Source organism: Equus caballus, chromosome 16 (genome assembly GCF_041296265.1).
Source record: "Equus caballus isolate H_3958 breed thoroughbred chromosome 16, TB-T2T, whole genome shotgun sequence".
In the NCBI taxonomy this organism is placed as follows: Eukaryota; Metazoa; Chordata; class Mammalia; order Perissodactyla; family Equidae; genus Equus; species Equus caballus.
In genome coordinates, this window is record NC_091699.1 from 11,061,814 (window position 1) to 11,077,549 (window position 15,736).

General features: G+C 48.2%; 1 protein-coding gene across 2 annotated transcripts in view; it reads right to left on the reverse strand.

The window, feature by feature from the left end:
• The window catches only part of PRR20G (proline rich 20G), a 32,367-nt gene that overhangs the window by 817 nt on the left and 15,814 nt on the right, over positions 1–15,736 (reverse strand). For both annotated transcript variants that reach the window (XM_023619850.2, XM_070238412.1), the window contains 2 exons: positions 5,628–6,106; positions 4,808–4,866 (listed from right to left, as the gene is read on the reverse strand). In XM_023619850.2, the coding sequence (XP_023475618.2) occupies positions 4,808–4,866; positions 5,628–5,890 (322 nt within the window). In that variant the 5' untranslated portion in view covers positions 5,891–6,106. The remainder of the gene's footprint in view (positions 1–4,807; positions 4,867–5,627; positions 6,107–15,736) is intronic.

A 15,736-nucleotide genomic window follows, 5' to 3' on the forward strand; every position in this document is an offset into this window, starting at 1 on the left:
GAGGTAGGGCGGCCCAGGGGAGACCCGGCTGCCCGAGGGCCTTTTCCAGGCTCAGCTCTCCCACCGGTCGTCTCATTCAGCCCTCACAACCACCTGGTCAGCTAGGCATTGCATTCCTCATTTCACTGATGGGTAGACTGAGTCTAGAGTTCACTAGAGAGATTCAAGTTGAGTAAAAATGACAGTCCCTGCCCTCACTGAGCTTGAACTTCAACAGAAGAGACAGAACAAAACAAAAGCTGTAATGACACTAATGGGTGACAAGTTAGGAAGTGAGGGAGTTAGGGTACCAGAGGGAGGTCATTCTGAATCCAGAATGCCCGGCACTTTACCTGGGCTTCAATTGCCTTTGTCACGAATTGATGCAAAGTACCAACCCCTGGGGAGTTAGGAGGACTGAGTTACTACAAGTAACTTAGATTAGTGCCACTCACGTGAGCATCCTAACAGGGCTTGGGTGGGGGCTGGGTCAGAGAGCCCGGCTGGAGGAGTTAGCATAAACCTGCAAACCGGGACCTCAGGGATGAATGGGATTTAGCAAGGCAGGGGCGGGGTAGGAGGGAGAGGATTCTGGGTGGGACAGAGAGGCTGGCAGCAGGGCTTCCAGAACTGTAAGAAGCCTGGACCAGCTGGAGGGCAGCACAGTGGGAAGGAGAAGCTCATCAAGACCTCTTTAAGCCAAGCCAAGTTTTAGTTTATCCTAAGACCAAAGGGGAGCGCTGAAAGATTTTGAGGAAGGGAGCAACATAGTCACATGCAGACTTGGAGAGCAAGGGCGGGGGAGGACGGGAGGATGGAGGATGAGAGAGTGGAGGATGGGGATGGGAGGGCGGAGAAAGGGAGGATGTGCCTGGAGGCAGGAGTGCTGGGCAGGCCCGCAGTCCTCCTCCAGGGGGTTGAAGGAGCTGGGAAAGGCGCAGAGGTGCAGCCGGCTGGTGTGATGGAGGAAAGAGAGCATCCAAGCCCATCTGTCCGCAGGGCACTCTCCTGACCACCCTGAAGTGTTGCCATCCTCCCGCCCCAACCGGGAGGGGAAGGAAGCATTTGCCAAGGTAGAGCTCAAGGAGAAGATGCCGGTTTGGGTAACACACAAGTGTTCAGTATTGTGCCCAATGACAATCAGGGGTACATTATCCGAGTGAAGATGAGAGAAACAGATGAGTCTGGGGCTCTTGGGGGGCTGGGCTGGAGTGGAGTTAGGGTCAGCTACACAGTTGGTCTTCACCACCATGGGGGCTGACGAGACCAGCCCAAGGGAATAGAGGAGCAGAGAAGGCCTCTGACAGATCCCTAAGGTCCTCTACCTACCTTTAAATGAAAGGGAGAGAAAAAGTACCTTCCAGGGCCACTGACAGAGAGGAAAGTCAGGAGGGCACGCCTGGATCTGAGGGGGAGAGAATAGATCTGGAAGGGGCGAGCCACCAAAGGTGCTGGCTAAGTGACAGGGCAGGCCTGGGAGAGGCCACTCGGGTGGGTCACGGCAAGGCTGTTCCTGGAACTGGCGAGAGCAGCTCCAGGGCGGTGCCGGGGCAGACGGGCGGTGCCGGGGCAGACAGCATCTGCCCGTGGTGGGGGAGACGGCCCGAGAGTGACAGTGGGGAGGAGGTGCAGCAGGGGTGGACGTGTACCAAGGGGTGGTGGAGTCCTGTGGGGGACAGAACTGGGACAAATGGACTCAGGAATAAATAGCAGCTCCAACAGACCCGCCACAGTGGACCCAATGGAGAGCATTTTGACAGCTGCTCTCTTCCTCCACAATCATCATTAAGAAAAAAATCAGTAAGCCAGGATCAGATCTTCTCATGGGCGAATTGTTTTCCCAGTTCTCGGTTAGGAATCTCAAACTCGCACTAACACCTTACATCCACCCACAAAGAGGGCCGAGCAGCAGCAGGCAGCAGCAGGAGGTGAGGGCTGAGAGAGCGGCACGCCCACCGCAGGCCCCTGCGGGCATCACGCTCTGCCACGCACTGACAGTCCTGTCAGGGGCTCCGTGACTCTGCATTCTCCGTACTCAGGCGACAAACCAGAAAGGAAGGGACACTAGTCATTGCCCATATTTGGGCAAGGAGAGTTTGGGAATGGAGGACAAAGATAATGAAAAGGTCTAAGTTTGGGGGTTTTGAGCATCAAATATCCGAGCCGTGTGCCTTCCAGGACAGGCAAAGTCTGTGCTTTGTTCAAGTCCTCAGAGGCCTGCGGGGCCCCTCAGAGTCGTGTACATCTGCTGTCCAGGCTCCAGCTCAGAGCTCACTGTGGCTCCAGGAGATCCAAGACTGGCCTCAGTGGGCTGCGGGAGAGCTGGCAGGCTGGCAGGCCCTGCAGGGACGACCTAGAGGGCTCAGAGTGACCTGCACGGACTGATGACCAGACACGGGCGCAAAGAGAAGCAAGGGGTGGCTTCACGGACCAAGGAGCAGAGCACGCTTTCCAATCACATGACAGTAATACACCACCTTCCCCTTTCTTGACCTAATGCGGCCCCCGCAGCAGCAGACTTGGGGGGAGAGTTGAGAGATCCTAAATTGAAGAAAGTCTGAATTGACAAACCCCAGAAATGCAAACAACACTTAAAAGTCAATGAGAGAAACAACCAAATAGAACAGAATAGCAAAGAGCAATCACAGGCGATCTGTAAAAGAAGAAAAGTGAATGGTCCATCTGCATATAAGACGCTAAACCTCACATATAAAAAGCAATTCAAATTAAAGAAAAGATTGGGACATTGTTAGGCATCTGTCAAACCAACAAAGATCAAAAGATTTAGGACACTCGATGTATGGAGGGAAATGTTTTGGCAAACAATTTGACAGTACCTATCAAATTTTAATGCCTTCCAGAAAAAGAACAAGGTGGGGGTACTTTTATCGTAGATCACGAAGAAGCGTGCCGCTGTAGCAATGAGGACAGTGTGGTGTTTGAACAGAGAGAATAACTGAGCAGCAGACATGACAGACAGCCCACACTAGACGCACACCTGTGGAAACCTGACTGGCGGCAGAGCTGGTGTTGAAGACCATCTGAGGGGTCTCCCCTGGGAGGCCTGTGCAGCCTAAGAGAAACGTCCTGAGAAACCGACACTTGGGGTTCCCCGCTGGAGAGCCCAGCCATGTACGTCCTGTGGAACCCCAGGGAACAAGCCCACCCAGAGGCTGAGGGCTACTCTTCACTTCTTCAGGGTCCTTTTCTCAATATGGGCAGCCAAAGGGGTCAGCCACCATCAGAGGAAAGACGAACACATGGGACAATCAAACAGGAAAAAGCAATGGGAGGAAACAATGTACACCACAGACGAGTCTTTCAGACAATCTACCGCTAATCTCCTCAGAGAGAGAAGAGAAGAAATGGTACCCAGGAATCCATTACTGGGTACTTTTTAAAAGGAGCATTCAGAAAAAAACAGCTCTTTGAAATCAAAATTATGAGAGCAGAAATGAAAATCTCCATGGAAGTTTTGGAAGATAAAGCTGAGAAAATCTCTCAGAAAAGAGGACAAAAACTCGAAATGATGAAAAATAAGAGGGATAAAATATCAGAAAGTTAGAGGCACAGGATCACCAAAGCCTGTTATCATCAACTTTCAGAGCACGGCAGAAAAAGAGAAGACCTTACAGGCTCCCGGAGAGAGAGAGAGAACAAGGTCACATGAAAAGGCTCGGAAATCAGAATGTCCAAAAACTCAGACATGTCGGGGCTGGCCTGGTGGCAGAGCAGTTAAGCTCGCACACTCTGCTTCAGAGGCCTGAGTTCACAGGTTCGGATCCCAGGCGTGAACCTACAGACCACTCATCAGGCCACACTGTGACAGCGTCCCACATACAGAGGAAGATGGGCACAATGTTAGCTGAGGGTGAATCTTCCTCACCAAAAAAAAAAAGAAAAAGAAAAATCAGACATATCAAAAACAATACTAGAATCTAGAAGACAATAGAAAGGTGTCTTCAAACAATCACTCCTGAATCAAGGCAGGTGGAGGGAAGGTATTTTACCTGCAAAGTCTCAAATAATTTCTTTTGGATGCATGTTTTTTCAGGAGACTGATGGAGGACTTGCTCCACCAAAGAGAAAGAATAAACCAAGAAAGAGAAAGACACCAGAGAGAGAACACAGGAGATAACATTCCAAAGGAGAAAGGTGTTCCCACACGATGGTGAAGGTGCATCCCAGGGTGACAGCTAGGAGCAGCTCAGAGCAGCCAGGCTAGCTGGGCCCCTTGCGAGGCTGTGACAGCAACGCCCCAAGAAGACGAAATTGACAGAGGACTTGACTGTGTTTGAATTTAAACAATTGGGGAAGAGTTGAGAATGAATTAGTGGTCAATAAGCAAATAATAGGCCAAGTATCAAGTCCTGGAAAATTCCGAAGTTATGCAAGAGGGGAAAGTAACCTTGGTGTCCCAGATGGCTTGGTTCCGGAAAGCCGGCTCTGCTGGGAGAAGGGGCGGGAGGCGTGTGAGTCGGGGGCAGGGCGTGTGTGCGGACAGCGCGGTGACGGTGGTGGGAACGTGGGAGCTGGAACCGAATACTCTCCTACGGGAGAGAGAAGACCGAACAAAAGGCCAAAAGGGTAAAAAAGTTGGGAGTACTGTAAGCATTGATTTCAGAGAACAGGAAGTAAATGCTGAAAGAACCGTTTTGACAGATGAAAATGGCTGTGTCTAACGTATGGGAAACTCAGAAGGAGCAGGGGCTGTGTTTCTCATAACCGGCCTTATTTGAATCTGTAAGTTGCATAACTATGTCAATACCAAAAGTACAGGGAAAACCAGGAAAAGATCAAATGGGAAGTGAGAGGCGTTTGACAGTACCTGGATCAGGAGCCCCGGTGCGCAGGCGTTTGGGAGGCCTCTGCTCCTCCATGTGGGATCTGCCAGAGAGAAGCCACCAAGTAGTCGGGGCTCAGACCACACCCCGGCTCCCAGCACGAGCCCCAACTGCCCTTCCCCGGCACCACCGTGCCTTCAGAACCCTGCCGCCCAGCACCCACCGTGCCTTCCGAACCCTGCCGCCCAGCACCCACGTTGCCTTCAGAACCCAGATGCCCGGCACCCACCGTGCCTTCAGAACCCCGCCGCCCGGCACCCACCGTGCCTTCAGAACTCCACCGCCCGGCACCCACCGTGCCTTCAGAACACCGCCGCCCGGCACCCACCATGCCTTCAGAACCCCGCCGCCCGGCACCCACCGTGCCTTCAGAACCCCGCCGCCCGGCACCCACCGTGCCTTCAGAACCTGCTGCCCAGCCCAGCAGCACGCTCGCTCGCTGGCAGCTCAGGGGGACACGCGGTGTGGAGGGAGGGAGATTGGGCTTTGGGGAGACTGCCACATGTTAAACCGTTTCCAGGAAGAGCCAGGAGGGATTGGCCCAGAGGGGAGCTCACTAATGTATCCGAAATCCTCCAGGCAAAGGTGGGAGAAGTAAGATTAACTTTGGCCAAATGAAGGAATTACCCCTCCTAGAGGGGAGGGGCAAGAAGGCGGGGAAGAGAGAAGGAAGTTGGGGAGCAGAAGTGGGAAGGGCGGGGTTCAGGGGATTGTCCCTGGCCCTTCCCCTCAAGGGCACTGGAGATTCTGTCCCACGTGGACAATACAAAAGCTACCCCTCCCCAGGGACACCCAGACTGATACCTGCTCGCCCTGCTGTCGACTTCTTTGCAGCTGGCTCTGGAAGCCCAGAGGTTCGGGGCCACTGCCAGGAGACCCTCCCAGGAAGACAGGACTGAGGGGCTGGGGGTCTGGAGGCGTCCCCGCGTCACCACTGTGGCTCCGATCTCAGCCTTCAGACGTGCCTCCCCAGGCAGGTTGGGTGCTCCTAAGAGCCCTTCAGGAAGCCCACTGCTCCTTGCCACCCCAGGCCCCTCTTTAAAACTGTCGGAGTCACCCTGGCACATATCTGGGCTGGGCGGAAGCGGAGGATGGGTGGAGCCAGGATGGGGCGGGCCTCGCTTGACCTGGAAGGAGTCTGTTGGGCTAACGTGTTCTGCCTGCCAAATGGGCCCTGCCTGACGACACGTTTGTAGACGCACATGCTTGCTTGCTTGATTGATCTAATCACTGCAGAGAACATGCACCATTACAGCTGGGTCAAGGGCCGAGAAGGGAGGTGCCTGCCAGGAGAGAGACCAACAGGAGCATTTGATTAGGTCTGGGAGGGGGGCATTTGGGCTGAAATCGGTAGGATTAGTAGAGTGAACCAGGCTGGGAGGGGCAGGGAGGGGAAGCGGGAAGGGATGAGCCCTGCCTAGGTGGAGGTGGAAGGGAGCCGGCCACACCAGGAATGCAGAGGAGGTGGGGCCATACTGAGGGGGTCCTGGTGATGAGATGGGGAGACCACCACAGCTTCTGGTCTTGTTCTAAGGCGATGGAAAACCATGGGAGGTTTTCAGGCAAAGGGAGGTGCTATGATAAAATATCCGCCTGGCCGTGAAACAGAGAGCAAACCGAGGGTGCCCGGATGAAACGGGGAGAGGCGCCTCCTGAGGGACTCTGTCTGATTAGACCAGGCTGCAGGCGGTGCAGAAGGCAACGCCCCAGCGTGAGAGAACCAGACAGGGATAGAAGCAAAGCCATGAGGGCCGCACACGCCCTTCGGGGGAGGCTGCAGCGCTGCCCTTTGTTAAGACAGAAGAGGTGCTGGGACCCTGCCCCAGCGGAGTGTTAGGAGCTTGGTTTGCACACGTTGGCTTAAAGGAGCTTTTAAGCCACTAAGTGTGAGAATGTCAAGTGGCCATTTGGGGTCTGGAGCTCAGAGAAGAGGGCTGTCATTGGCATTTAAAGCGATGGGAATGAAAACAACGGTCTGGGAAGAGAGCATAGAGACACGCCAGGACGCAGGATTGGAACCATAGTGTTGTTTAGGAAATCTCCTAAAATTAGTGTATAAATATTGCAATTCCACTAAGACTCTCAAAGTTATTTTTTCTTTCTTTACTCTTTTTAACAATCAACTTTATTGAGGTATAATTTACACACAATAAAACACATCCATTTTAAGTGCATCCACTTGGGTGACCACCAGCACAATTAAGATATGGGACGCTTTCATCACCTCAGACAGTTCCCGCAGGCTCCTTTGCAGTCAGTGCCCCGACCCGGCCCAGGCAACCGCTGGTTGTTTTCTATCTCTGCAGATTGTTTTTGCCTTTTCTGGAATATCATAGAAATGGAATCACGCAGTATGTGCTCTTTTACGTCTGGTTTCTTTTGCTCACCATAATGCTTTACAGATCATCCGTGTTGTAGGATGTGTGGGAATCCATTCCTCACTAGTAGTTATTAGTTAGTAGTATTCCATCACATGAGTATACCACAGTGTGTCTATCCATTCACTAATGGATAGACACATGCGTGTTTCCAGTTTGGGGATATTATGAATAAAGCTGCTATGAACATTTATACACAAGTCTTTGAGTGGAGATATGCTTTCATTTTACTCGGGTAAATACCTAGAAATAGAATTTCTGGATTAAATGTCAAGTCTTTGTTTCACTTTATAAAAACCATCAAACTATTTTCCAAAGTAGTGGTACCATTTTATATTCCCTCCAGCAGTGTATGAGGGTTCCAGTTGTTCCACATCCTTGTCAGCACTTCGTATTGTCAATCTCTTACTTTTAGCTATTCTGGTGTCTGTGGAGTGGTATCCCATTGTAGCTCTAATTTGCATTTCCTTGATGACAAATGACATGGGGTTTTTTTTTAAGTAAATATTTCTGTTTTAGAATAATTTAACCCTACAGAAAAATTGTGAAGATAGTGCGGTGTTCTCATATACCTCACACTCAGTTTCCTCTGTTACTGACATCTTGTATTAGTATGGTACATTCATCACAATTAATGGATCAATATTGATACACTGTTATTAGCTGAAGTCCATATTTGATTCAGATTTCCTTAGTTTTTACCTTATGTACTTTTCAAATTCAAGAATCCCATCCAGGATACCACACACAGTTAGCTGTGGACCCACCTGGCTGTTAGTTGCTCATGCTTTCTCTGTTTTTGATGACTTTGACAATTTTGAGGAGTACTGGTCAAGTGTGTTGAAGGATGTCTTCTGTGGGGATTTGGCTAATGTTTTTCTCATGCTTAGACTGGGGTTATATATTTTGGGGATGAAGACCACAAAAGCAAACTGCCCTTCTCATCACATAGTATCAAGGGGCATGCTATCAACATGGCTCATCACTGCTGGTGTTGACCCGTGACCGCCTGGCTGAGGTCGTGTCTGTCTGTCAGGTTTCTCCACTGAGAAGTTACTCTTTTCCCCCTTTTCACGCTGTCCTCTTTGGGAAGAAGTCACGGTGCACAGCCTACACTTTAGGAGATGAGATTTGAGCTTCGTTTCCTCGGGGCAGGGGAGTGTCTGTGTAAATTACTTGAAATTCTTCTGTAGGGAGATTTGTCTCTTCTCCCTCAGGTATCATTTATTCAATCATTTATTTATCTTGGTATGGACTCCTGGATATTTATTTTATTCTTTGGGTTATAATCCAATACTGCATTAATTATTTTGTTACTCAAAGGTTCCAGCTCTGGCCACTGGGAGCTCTTCAGTTGGCTCTTGCATCCTTTTGACATACCCTCATCATTGTGGCTTTTTGTTTTATTTTTGAGCACCACCATACTTTCTTGCTCCACAAGATGTTCCATGCTCACCTTATATACTCCCCATCCTTATTGGGTTTTTATGTGTTTACTGACCATACCTATAAATCCTTTTGTGAAAGACCTTTTCAAAAATTTTACTATTTTACTTTTGAGTTGACTTTCTATTATTGAGTTGTAAGAGTTCTTTATATATTATGGATACAAGTCCTTTGGTGGCTATATGTATTGCAAATATATTCTCCCATCTATGGCTTGCCTTTTCATTTTCTTAACAGTGTCTACCAAAGAACAGAATAGTTTAAATTTAATGAAGCCCAATGTCTCAGATGGAGATTCCCAGGAAGCCAAATCTGAGATGGAAATTTGAGTGCAGTAGGTCTGTGAGGAGTGCCTTTTACGATGTGAAAAGTAAGGAGCGGGACTGGGCAGTCCCCACGTTATGCCTCCATTGACTGTAGGACCCCATGGCTGTCGGTGGGGGCTGAGAGCTACCTGCCGAAGACAATTCTAGCAGCTGGGGTCATAAAGCCTTTATTTCAGAGGACGAGTCTGGGTGGCAAATCACAAGCGCCTACCACATAAAATGTGTCAATATCTTCTTGTGTGACTTATGTTTTTGTGTCCCATCTGAGAAATCTTTGCCTACTCCAAGATCAGGAAGGGTTTTTCCTATATTTTCTTCTGGAGGTTTGATAGTTACAGCTTTTGTCTTTAGCTCAATGACCCATTTGTGTTCATGTTTGTATGAGGTGTGAGATGAAGGTTAAGTTTTGTATTTTTACATATGACTATCCAGTTTGTTCCAACACCATATGTTGAAATCAATGCTGTTTGTTTTTTCTTTCATGAAACTGGATGAAATGGTTTTATGTTTTATACGGAGAATTAAGTTTAGGAAACAAAGCCACGAAAAATTATGAAGAACAATAGTGAGCTGCACCTTTCCGTTCCACCAAAATAGTATGGTATAGGGGCCAGCCCGGTGGCCCAGTGGTTAAGTTTGGTATGCTCTGCTTCAGCGGCCGGGGTTCAGTTCCCAGGTGCAGACCTATGCCACTCATCAGCAGCCATGCTGTGGTAGTGACCCACATACAAAATAGAGGAAGACTGACACATTTGTTAGCTCAGGGCAAATTTTCCTCAGCAAAAAAAAAAAAAAAAAAAAAGCCTGGTCTTGGCAAAGGAACAGACAACTTACTGGATGAAAATAGGTCAGAAATACATAAGAGCCAACAATAATAACTAAATTTACTGAGTGCTTACCGTGCACCAGGTGTTGTTCCCAGTGCTTGTCGTGTACTCACACGTAGGTGCTATTGTTGGTCTCATTTTACAAATGAAGAAACTGAGGCACAGGACAATTAAGTAGCTTATCTACTGTGAGTAGACCAGGATGCAAACCTGACTCTCTTGTTCAAGAGCCCAGGATCCTAACCTCTTCATTGTGTTGCTGACGTGTATAAGGGAAATTAATATCAGACCAAGATCATATTTTGATTCAATTGGAAAATGTGCATGTTAGTTAACGATTTTTAGTAAAATTTACTACAAATTAGTAACTTAAAATAACACAAGTTGATTGTCTTTGTGAAATTTCATTTCACATGTCACTCACCCTCCGCAAATGTCCCGTTTGGGGCTGTGGTTCCTGTGCAGCTTTGCCCGTCTGTCTGGTCTCCTGCTGCTGGAATCACCTTTTTAACTGCCACTTCTCAGCATCTTAGAAACTTGAAAGATTGTTGCTTCATGCCAGTTTTTTTGGTTCTGTAATTTGTTGATTGTACTTAACTATGTGAGTTCTGTTGGGATGTTTTCTATATCGTAAAGCACCCCAATTATGTGATGGGTGCTCTCTAAACCAATAAATGATGCCTTAGGGGCCGAAAAAGATGTCCTGGAGGTCAGAGGTCCAAAGTGGGCCTCGCGGGCTAACGTCAGGCGGCAGGGCGGGCTCCTTCTGGGCTCCAGGGGAGCATCTGTGTCCTCGCCTTTTCCAGCTTCTAGACGCTTCCTGCATTCCTTGGCCCGTGGCCACGCCCTCCATCTTCAAAGCCAGCAAGGTAACAAAAATACTCTCGGGGTCCCCAGGGCCGATTAACCAGCAAGAGGGTGAAATGAAGAGGCATGTGTCTTTCACAGGTTGTATTAAACATATTTTCTTCTCCAGTTTTCAAAAAACAATTTCGCAAAAAGGTTTTCTTCTTCTATTAATTTTTGTGTACCATTTTAGGAAAATTGTGCATTAGGCTAATTTCAAATATATCTACAGAAAGGTGGGTGGAAGACAATGATGACACCCCTATGTACCCACGACCCAGCTTTGACAGTCACTGACACACGGCCCATCTTACTTCATCTCCAGCCCACTACTCCCTCAACACTGGGTTATTCTGAAGCGAATCCAAGGCACAATGCCATTTAAACCATAAATATTTCATTACGTATCTCTAAAAGCCACGGGCTTTTTTTATAAAACATAACCACGGTGAAGATGTTTAAATTAAATAAAAGAAATGAAGAAGGTTGTTAAGAGAAGGGGATTGAATATACAAGAGAGATGAAATAAGCAGAATCTGCGATTGAGGCGAGTGTGTGGGTTTGTCACCGGGGTTGCCATCTAGGGGTTTCTATTTTCTCTGCAAAGTAGCAGAAAAAAGCGTTGCTGAAACCGAGGGGAGCGGTGGGAAAGAAACATGGTAGTCAGAGTAACGAGCACGAGCTGCCGCGACAGGACCCCCGGCTCGAATCCCGGCAGTTTTGTTCCGTCCAGGTCTTCTCCCCGCGTTCAGGTCAAGGTGAGCTGGGCAGCCTTGCCACCCGAACAGAACACACGGCCTCTGCTCCACCTGCACTCCCATGTCACTGGCTAGCTCCCGTCACATGGCTCAAACCAAGTGCCGGTGGTGTGGAGGAGAACCCGGATGTTGGGTGTGGACTGACTTCCTATCCCACAAGAGGTTTGTACTGGAAGATTATTCTGGAACATTCAGCCACTTCAATAGCGCACACACACATTTGTCATTAAGGCAAATGCACCAATCGTTCAGGGAGGTGCTATACGGTGGGCTAACCTTGCAGACGTCCGGGTGGTCATGCTTGGGCTGCAATTCCAACGCTGCCACTCCGTGTATATGATCTCGGGTGAGTCACCTAGTTATGCTGAGCCTTAATTCATCCATCTGCACAATAGAGATTGGTGATGGCATGCATGCTGCAGGGATTTTTCTGAGGATAACTTGAAATAATGGGAGCTGGCCTGGTGGCCTAGTGGTTAAGTTCACATGCTCCTCTTCAGTGGCCTGGGGTTCTCTGGTTCAGATCCCAGGCATGGACTTACATACCACTCATCAAGCCATGCTGTGGTGGCATCCCACATAGAAGAACTGGAATGACCTACAGCTAGGATATACAACTATGTACTGGGGCTTTGGGGAAAAAAAAAAGAGGAAGATTGGCAACAGATGTTAGCTCAGGGCCACTCTTCCTCAGCAAAAAGAGGAAGTTTGGCAGTAGTTAGCTCAGGGCTAATCTTCGTCAAAAAGAAAAATTATAATTAAAAAAATTTTTTTAAATAAAAGGAATCCCTGTGCATCATTAATAAAATAATTGAAGTCATGGTGGCTCTCATAAATATTGGCTCAGAAATAAACTCTTAGAGGACAGAGGTAGAGGTTTTAATGTTCTCTCTCTGGAATAGGGACTTGACCTTGCACCCCCACACTTGAGAGCCAGGAGTAAGACTTAAGTGAAAATCTGGGATTCTGGAAAAACTGCCCTTCAGTGAAAGGGGAGCTGAAAAGAATCTGCCCAGCAGCCCAGAGAAGCAACGAAGAAGCTTAGGTCAACTTAGGTTCTAGGCAAAACTATTCTAGGCTCTAGAGGTCCCAATTTATACCAGCCACATGTTGCAGAAACCCCAAAGACAAGACACCAATTTTTTAAAAATCCTATCCAGTACCCCTGAAATTAATGAGGTTAACAGGCTGAAGAAAACAAAAAATATGCTCTCAGTAGTACTTCCACAACACAGAGTGTGAGATTCTCCAGAGGAAACAAAAATCCTGGGCGCAGATGAGCTGGGAAGCGAGAGCTACAAATCACAGACCATCTGACTTCTCCCATGCCCACGCGCACTTCCCCAACCCTCCACTCTCCAGAGCACACCCTAGGCGTCCTGCCATTTCAGTCGCTCTCTAAAAGACAAGGGCTGCCGTCTAGGAGAGGGTGAAGCAAGTCTCTGAGTGGGAGCGTGAGCTGAAAAGATAAGGAGAAAGGACTAGCATACCAAGAAACTGAAATAACCAATCAATCTGAAGTATAAAGTAAATGTGCTTAAAATCTTTAACGAGATAAAATAAGGAATAGAAAGCACAAGCAAAAACAGGGAAATAGGAAAGCAAACAAAAACATGTAGATTCAAAAATGAAGCAAATGCAACTTCTAGAAGTAAGTGTAGTCACTGAAATTTAAAATTAAGCGAATATGACACAGAATTCAAAGGTACTGCAGATGGGAGAGGCAAAGAGATGAAAGTATGAAAGAGAGGTTCAGAGACGTGGAAGGGGAACGGAGAGGACCCACCCACAGATGAGAGGAGAGAAGCCGGTTCTCAAAGAGAATGTGGCTGAAAATTCTCTGGAAGGGAGTAAGACGAATGCTCAGAGGGAAGAACCAGGAATTGCAAGCAGGATAAACAAAATAAATGTACACCCAAATGTTATGTGAGGGAAACCACCGAAAACCAAAGGCAAAGAGAAAAAGCATAAAAGCAACCAGACCAGAAAAGAGGAAACGTAACCTAGAAACCACTAACAGACCGACAAAGGCTTCTTATTGGCAACAGCAGAGAAAAGAAGGCAACGTAATCGCACCTTCAGAGAGCAGAGAGAAGATAAGTGTCAGCTCCGATTTCCCAGCGCAGTAAACCATCAGTAGAGAAGCTAAAATAAAGAAGTTTTAAGAAAAAATATGCAGACAATTTATAGCTGCATCCAGACTCTTGCTAAAAGAAGTTCTAAGGGATAATGTCATGAAATAAAAAAAGGAATCCTAAAGGAAGGCGTGAGATACAGGAAGCAATGGTGAATAATTGACAAACATACGAAAAATCCAAGTAAGCTTTCAGTCCAAAAAATAAGTAATGTCTATTGGAGAGGGGGCGCTGACAAATCTGATGGAATTAAACCGGTAAGTACAACGATGTGGCAGATTGAGGCGTGGGAGGAGTCAAGCTGTGGTCCTGAAACTTTGCTGCGCGTTTGAACCACTCAAGAAGCGTTTAAAAATCCTAGTGCCCAGGCTGCATTCCAGACCAATGAAATGAGACCGTCTGGGAGTGGGGCCCAGGAGACAATCTTTTGCCACTTCTCGGGTGATGCAATGTGCAGCCAGGTTTAAGAACCAGTGGTCTGAGCCGGCGCTGGTTCTCAATCTTGGCTGTCCTTGAAATCACCTGAAGGGCTTTTAAAGACACTGATGCCCACTGGGTCCCACCCCCAGAGATTTGGGCGGAGCGTGGCCGTGGATACCCTCACGAGAAGACACAAGCTTCACTTCCTATGGTAGATTTCTTCAGAAAAATAATGAGCCACAGGACAATCCAGACACGGGAGATAGATTGTGGGTTACTCCTTGACCGTTCAGATTTTGATCTATCACTTCCACAGCCCACGGTGCAAAAGCCTTCGAGTTGTTGCTGTGACACTGGGTTCTGTTTAATGTGACAGCCATCACGCAAGGGCTGCTGAGTGGTAATTTGGTCTGCCACCAACCAGGAAAATGATAAGGACTTGAAGAAAACAAGAAGAGCGGCTTTCAGCTGCTAGATGTAGCAAACACAATAATTATATGTTTTCCCTAAAAAACACTTTAATATACTTTCAATACACGTATATAAAGAGTACTCAAATGTTTTTCTCCTAATTTTTTTCCTTGTAAAATTGGTGTGTGGCACACTGTCTTCTGGCTCTAGAAAGACATGAAATTAGCATGGGGCCACTGCTCCCAAAAATAGTCTGGGAGGTGCCACCAAAGCCAGCGGGAGGTCAATGGATTTGTCAAACCAACACCAAAAACAGTGAGAACTCCCCAGAGCCACCAACTGTGCTTCACCTCAGTGCATGGTGGGGGACTGGGCAGTGGCGGTCCCGAGTCAAAGAGCACTGTGCCCCTCGCATGGAGAGAGGCAAGGAGGGAGTGCTGTGGGGGTCCCTCTAGTCTCCCCACATTGTCTTGAATAAACCGTAGCCCACTGGTCCCCACAGTAAGGCAGAAAGCCAGCTCTCAGCGCAAGGGCCGATGTAGAATACACACGGGGCTCCTGTAAATCAATGAGAGAAAGGCAGGCAGTCCAAGAGGACATGAGCAAAACACATGAGGGGCCAGACTCTGAAGGGGAAATGGGAATCAGAACAGAGGGCGCGATGCTCAACTTCTCCAGTCACACAATTAAAGCACCACATCCATGCGATGCGACATACACCATTAGATCACACAACGAGAAAATCAGAGAATACGAACGTTGCAGAGGATGCAGGTGGCAGAAGCCCCCGTGCACTGCTGGCTGGTGTGAACTTGTGTGTTTACTCAGGAGAGCAAGCTGGTAATACTCAGCACAAGTGTGAATAGCCCAGCGCTACCCACCATTCTGAGTATTAACCTGGTGAAGGTCAAGTGTGAACGAGACACAGAAACGAGCAGGTTCTTTCATCACAGTCTTATTGAAGGCGCTGGGAAGGCTGAGGCAACCTGTACCCTCCTCATGAGGGGAATGGACAAATAAGCATGGCGGCGTGGCCTCTGGAACCCTACGCAGCAATCCAGGGCGCCGGGCTAGAAATCTGGACAGCAACACGGACAAATCCTGAAAGACATACTGTTGGGTGAAAAAGGGACGACATACAATTAGACCTGTTGGACATTACCATTTATGGAAGCTGAAAACACACACGGAAAGCAACACTACCTAAAGTGCTTGCATTTCTAAACAAGTAAACCAAACCATGGACTGGGTGCCCCTGCGAGAGGGGAGGTGGCGGGGGCCGTCCAGGACGAAGGGAGAGCAAACGACACACGGCAGAGCCTGCGCAGAGCGGTGAGGAGAGGGGACCACAATCCGAGGACTGTGA